Source organism: Belonocnema kinseyi, chromosome 8 (assembly GCF_010883055.1).
Source record: "Belonocnema kinseyi isolate 2016_QV_RU_SX_M_011 chromosome 8, B_treatae_v1, whole genome shotgun sequence".
Lineage (NCBI taxonomy): Eukaryota > Metazoa > Arthropoda > Insecta > Hymenoptera > Cynipidae > Belonocnema > Belonocnema kinseyi.
In genome coordinates this window covers 86,025,266-86,032,310 of record NC_046664.1, presented here as the reverse complement: position 1 = coordinate 86,032,310, position 7,045 = coordinate 86,025,266, and the positions used below count along the sequence as shown (strand labels likewise).

The 7,045-nt window shown below is 27.3% G+C and overlaps 1 protein-coding gene across 2 annotated transcripts in view; it reads left to right on the top strand.

The window, feature by feature from the left end:
* LOC117179138 (cation-independent mannose-6-phosphate receptor) overlaps positions 1-7,045 on the top strand; it is a 47,036-nt gene that overhangs the window by 36,241 nt on the left and 3,750 nt on the right. Inside the window, exons 12-13 of one of the 2 annotated variants that reach the window (XM_033370811.1) lie at positions 2,099-2,237; positions 5,504-5,658. In XM_033370811.1, the coding sequence (XP_033226702.1) occupies positions 2,099-2,237; positions 5,504-5,658 (294 nt within the window). Of the gene's footprint in view, positions 1-2,098; positions 2,238-5,503; positions 5,659-7,045 lie in introns of those variants that run through there. The other variant, XM_033370812.1, reaches the window with a different exon arrangement.

Genomic DNA, 7,045 nt, shown 5'->3' with positions numbered 1-7,045 from the left:
CCCTCGTCTGCCTCCGAAGTGCTCTAAAAAGTAGAGGGGCGCAATGTATAATCAGTTAACCATTTGCCAAGAAACAATTAAACATTTTTTTACTCTAAAAAAATTGTTTTCACCAATGATTCCAATTTGGTTGGGACTTTGAATATTTTTTCTAAACTTTAATATTAAATTTTACTGTCACAAATTTAGAATTTTTCAGTGAAGGCTCTTTTTTAAAATAATTTTATTTTAAACAGAAAATAAAGTACTACTCAGTACAACAGAATATATTCAGTTTTTTTCACCTTACTATATTTATTCAGATTTATTTGAAATTCATATAAGAAGGTCTTAAATTTAGACAAATTTTGCTTTATTCAGACCAATTTGACTGAATTTGATCCAAAGTCAATTTTGGAATTTTTTTATTATTTATTTCTGCACTGCCATATTTCTGCCATATTTCTGCACTGCCATATTCTACCTATCATTCTTCAACTTGAAATGTGCCATTGAAAAATTTACAAAACAGGAAGCACATTAGTGTGTTGTTATTTGAAAGCAATACTGTGAATAATTGTAAACGATTAAAATTTGAAAAAAGCCGCAATCTGTAGCATTAAACATTTTTATATGCATATAAACCCAAATAAATTCTTAAGCATCGAATGTTTGAATTCGTTATTATTTAAAAGAAATTAAAGGTTCTACTTATCTGATTAAAAAAGAAAATACTGTATGTTGATTAATTTTTTTATCTGTTTTATTCTTGTAAAATACGTTTTTGCTACTCTTAAACTGAATTACTCAGAAGTTCATAACTCAGAGCAAGAAGGAATGTGTTTATTCGCTTTATTTCGTGTTTATTTTAATAAGGTTCTGAAATAAGTCAAGTTAAAACATTATCCCTTCTTTAATATATGAATTCTAAGAATTCGATCGATATTTTATATAGGGCATAGTTACATAGTTTACTTCAATCTATTATCGTCTAGTTAATTCTGAATTTACTGGGTACTCTTTTATTGAAATAAACCTATTTTTTAACTCAATAAACAGCTTTTTTCGGCTTATTTACAAACATTTTTGTAGTTTCTTTAGAAGTTTAGAAGTCGAAAAATAATGTTATGAACAAAATAAATCGAAATTTCTTTAAACAATAATTGTTTCTTTATCTTTTAAAATCAACTTAAGGAAACTGGTTTGACTAGTTCAGTTCATCTTATAAACCTTTAAAACTGGAATATGCAGATTCATTCTAAACAGGAATACAGATAATTTTGAATGCCACTTCTTTACTTCGTGATTGAATTTTAATGTTTCCCACAAAATAGCAATAGACCTGAGAAACTGCGTTGGCCAGCAATGGGCCGAAAGGCGCCTCTTCGACCCTCTTATCTATATTTAATATTTTTCGCGTTAAATTAATTTAAAAAAGGAATTGCTTAAGATTATAGGAAACTTTCTTTCAATTTTGAATCTCATTGTTTTAAATTAAAATATTCTTTTAATTTCGTATCATTTTCCTGAAAAAAAGGAAATAAGGAAGAAGAAAAAAGAAAAGTCATTTCATTCTTAAAAATAAAACGAAAATCTTTTAAATTTTGTTTACGGTCTCGGAATCTTCAAAAGCAAATTAATCAAATCTTTGCTCATTTAGATTAAATATCAAAACAATATCCTGTGCAACTTTGAACAATAATCAAGACAAATTTATTACATTAATTTATATTTATGAATTTCCTCAAAATTTAACCCGTTCCATATATAACTGAATTCACTAATTTTTCTTGTGCTATATAAGCTGGGAGATAAACTTGTTTTATCGGCCTAAAATATCCTCTTCATCATACGCCCTCATTCACGCCTCAGAATATACGTCTTTCTTTTTTATCTTTCAACATTTTTCAAAAATTCCATGTTAAATAAAAAAAACCAAAACTTTTTAAATTCTATTTTAAGCTTTTAAACTTAAATCAAATATTTCCATATGAACTTAATTACCTGATTAAAAAATTAATAAGTTAATCCTTTTTTTTTTATATTTAAAAAAGAAGTTCCTGAAAATATTTTCATATATTGAAAATAAGTAATTTTGAGTCCATTTAATCTGTGGCAGGAATCCGAGTGTAGTGTCCACTTCGAATGGCAAACAAATGTGATTTGCAAATCGCAGATGAATACTCCGACGAAAAATCCAGCTGCCTCTGGTGAAACGAAAGATGTGGAAGCACAGAAAGAAATTTCATCAAAGCCTGGTAAATAATACAAATTTAATAGAATAATTCGAAACAATTTCACAAGTTTAAGGTTTATTTTCATATTTTCGAATAATTGTGAGATGGGATAAAAATTACTTATCGGTAGTAAGTATGTTGATTATCCAATTTGTTGTATAGAATGAATCTAAAGTAAAGTTGAAACTTGAAAATAGTAACAAAATCTGGCGTCCTTTTTGAACCAAAAAGATTATTTCTTTCAAAGAGCAAACATTTATTTTTTTTAAATCTATAATAATGAACTACGTTGGTCTTCTAACGTTGTGCTCCCGTTTTCATTAGAGTTTAATGTCAATACATTTTTTTTTATGATGCAGTATTTACATTTGTGGTCAAAAAAATTCTAAAGTTTATTAAAATAATTATGATTATCATAATTATTATCATTTCAAAATTTGTTCCCCTTTTTGGATGAGTGACACATTTTTCATGCTATATAATTTTATTTTATGCAGCGCAAGTCAAGATTTTGAAAAACGTTTCTTGTGTTAATTGTAGGATAATAAAAATCTCTCATCTATCAACAAAATGAGTATCTAGAATCTATCATAGGATCCCTTAAACCTTGTATGCACACCACGGGTACCCAGATACCCACCACGGTACATTTTTGCATGTCAGTGGAGTAAAAATTAAGATTTCGCTTGGGGAAATATATTAAATATTCGTTATTTAGCTCAATTCTCAGGAAATTGTGTATTTAGAATTGATTTATAAATTTTGTGTGAAAAAATAACCAACTTTAAAGTATATATACGTCACCGGGACACCCAGAGGGTTCCGGGTGTCCACTATAAAAAAATTCAAATTTGAGTGGATTATTAATTTCTAATCAAGTTACATTCTGTGTTTGATAACCCGTCGTGCAATACTCTGCGTCGGGTTGCAGCGTAACCGGAACAGTTTTTGGTTCTCTGTGCGTTTTAAGTAGTGTTTTGTGTTTTTGATACTCACTTTGGATATTTATTTATTAAAATAATTTAGAAGGAATTTTTCCAAGTGCATAGTTATTTAAAAAAATGAATAATAACAAATAATAATTGCATGATAACGTTGGATAAATTCGGGCGTGCACACAAGGGTTAAGGAAGAAAAAAAAATATTAAAGGAAAAAGTTCTACTTAAGAACGACTTTTAAAAAGAATAAAAAATTATTTTCGAGAGTTACATGAATTTTTAGGGCAATATCGGAAAATTGGAATTTTTCTCCCACCTCAAAGTTCAAATTTTTCTAAAACATTCCCTGTTGGTCGTAGGACATTGTAAATCTTCCAGAAGTAGAACTATAGGAACTAGATAAATTTAAATAAACACTTTTAGATAGAAACAAAATAATTTCCAGACATAGAAATTTGTAGCCCTGATTAGGAAAATTGGAATTTTTGTCCCAACCCGAAATTCAAAAATGTTAAAAATCTTCCATCTCTCAGGAAATTGACTATGTAGAAATAGGGTAGTCCTTATTTTAAAAAAATTTTAAATTTTGTGAAAATGCAAAACGACGACGACCATAATTTTCACATAAATAGGATTTTTTGCATTTTCCGAAAAAATGATTTGAAACTTAATCAAAGGACCTATTTTTTTTAGTAAGTAAACATTATTGTGTAAAATACAACATTTTGGTAAATTACAAAATTTCGCCTTGATATAATTTCAAAAAAATTGCATCATTTTTAATTTTTAACGAAATTTGCTCAAAATTTCTCTATAAAGCAATTATATCAGTAGGAATAAACTAGGAATAAAAATAAACTATATATATAACAATTCTAAAAATAACAGAAAAATAGCTGCCAACGAAATTATTAAAGAGATTGTTTTTCTACATTTATTCGTTGAAATTGGTATATTTAATCAAGCTCATTAACGAAAAATAAAGTTATGAAATGAAATACACCCGATTTAAAAAAGTGGCGGCTTAAACAATTCGTATAAAGAAGTTATATTTTTTAAATGTCTCTTGACCGTTGTTTGAGTATCGTGCTTTATGCAGCATTTATTATTATTTTATTTTTTTATTTTTCAGAAATGTAATATTTATGCATGACTTATTTAGCCCTACAGATGCAATTGATTTAATAACCAATTTTGACGATTGTTTTGAAATTATATCAGTTTTAGACAACACTATTTATTTTTTCATAAAAAAGGTCGTTAAATCAAGTTTTAATTTTTTTTCTTCAGAAAAAGCAAAAATATCGCATTTATGCCAAAATTGTGATCGGCGCCATTTTTAATGTTCGAATAATTTTGAATATTATACAGGGCCATTTTCTTCTAGTCTTTCAAAAGCTACCAGGCCACAAGTGGGCGTTAGATTTAATAGACTGTAAAATTAATTATTCTTTTCGTAAATTTATTCGCAAAAAATTTATTTAATAAATTAGTACTGACGCATACAATTCACTAACTCTACACTAAAATAGGCTCAAATGGTTAAGAAGGCATGGAACTTTTTAGATCTGTTCTTTTTGACACAAAGTCTTTTCTTGTGAAAAACGTTATGAATTTTTTGTTGAAAATCAAATTTTATTGGCAAACATGTACCTATTACTAAACTAATTGGCCCGACGAATATTTTTTCAGTAGGCGATATAATGGAATATTATTAAATAGTAAAATACTCATTGTTATTGAACTTTTTTATTTGTGTATTATATTAAGTGATAGAGCAATGTTACATGCGTGCGCTCTATAGCTCGCGCATATTATGCTAGTGAGTCATAAATATTGACACCCATACAATTTATATCAAATACCTATTGTTTGAAGTTGTTCTAATTTTAAAGGGTCGACTTCAAAAAACTTATTTTTTAAGAAGTTCGAAGTATTCAAATTGAATTAAATTCTGTTTTAGAACAATTGTTTGCAACATTTTAAATGATGCATAGTAAAATTGTGAAGAATCTAATCTTATCTCATCAATAAGATAAATGTATTCAAGAAATTTTGTAAACGTTACCGACGTTTTAAATACTTGAAGTTAAAAAAAGAAATTAAGTATTCAATTTGTATAGATTATAATTTTTAATATTCTAATCTAAGGATTTCAATGTTAAAAACACTTAAATTACACAAATAATATAAAAAGAATTAGTCAATTAATTGTTATACCTATATCTGTTATAATATACAAGATTTTCACCGCTTCGGAAACGGCTATTGTGATAAAATTACCATCTCTTATCAGATATATTTAAAAAATGTATTCTCCAAAAAATAAAAAATGCTTATTGTTTCAGGTTTACTTTTAGTGTACTTCTACTACTTCACCGTAATGGGTCTAACCATCGCGATTCTACTACTCTTTCGCAACCCTGCTAGGCGAGCTCGATGCTATCGCATTTTTTCAAATCCATGTTCATCATCGAGCAATGATCGGGTGAAGTATTGTAGGGTACGTTTTGGAAGGACATAAGTAATTTTTAAATAGTTCACAGCACTCATCTAATTAAAAAGAGAGAAAAAGGCTTTGCCTTGCTTTATAGCAATAAGTCAGATATTTTTTTTAACATAAGTTTGTATTCTAAGCTACCATATGAGATATGCCACGTAGAATTTCTGGTTTTTTTTTTTCATGCATAGTACAGGGTTTCAATTTGTGCTTTCTTTTTAGATATTATGCATACCTGGCTTCTAAATGTTCTGTTCTTATGAGCTTATTATAGCTTTCGTTTATTCCTTTTAGTTTTTAAAGATATTAAAAATGTAGGCCTAACGTAGAAAACAAAAAATTAGAAACGTGATAATGCTTCGTTATAACTTGTTTACTGAAAACTAGAAAGTTTTCATAATTATTAAGACAATTATTTCGCATTTAGGTATACATATAAAAGTACCTAAGAGTATTTTATTTTCTAAGGTTTGAGTGAGACTGGGATATGTTTGCATGTGCTTGCCCAATTTTTATTTTATTTGAAATAGTTCATAATTGATCACTTATGACCAAGGTGGTGGAAAATTCAAGGATGTGATTATGCTGATAGATACCTAAATGCAAAATTATTTTTATTATTTTGCAAATTTTCATGCACATAATTATTGTTGTCTTTTATATTTGTACGGCGTTATCTGATTATCTTATCAGTATTTTTTAATAATATTTATGCTAGCAAAGTCGTTAGGTTTTGTTTTGTGGGATAAAAGATAAAACTTATATTTACCTTCTAAGAGGCTTTCAATTTTTCAATTGACTCTATAATTAAACAGTATTATTGCGTTGGTAAGTTTTGGCAAGTTTATGTATTATCTTTTACCTACAAAATTGCAAAATTCCTGCGTGTATATGGATTTCAACTGAAGGGGTATGTACATAAAAATCGTATTTTGATGTATCTAAAAAGAATAAATTGATTATATTGGTTGCACAGTTTTAAATTCAACAAACATTAATTTTCTAATTGTAATTTCAACATCTTTAATGAGTTAAGTGCGGCAAATTTCCTATTTTAAACATTGTTTTTAAGTAAATTATAGAAGCTTTCAAATCTAAATATTTTTTTAGATTTGATGTATTTCAAATCTTAAAACATTAAATAGTTTTTTAAAATTATAAATCTGAAAGTAATTTTCAACTCGGTTTGTCAAAATAGAGTAATCTCAACGCATAGTATTCTAAATTTATAGACGAAATTATATAATGTCTGAAATTACTTTAATATTGGACTGAATTTTTTTTTTTAATTGATGCGAATTAAGTAAAGCGAAATTTTTTTTCGGTTGTCTGATTAAAACTGAAACTTCTTTTTTCAAAAATAGAATTTTTTTATTTTTAACTTATTATT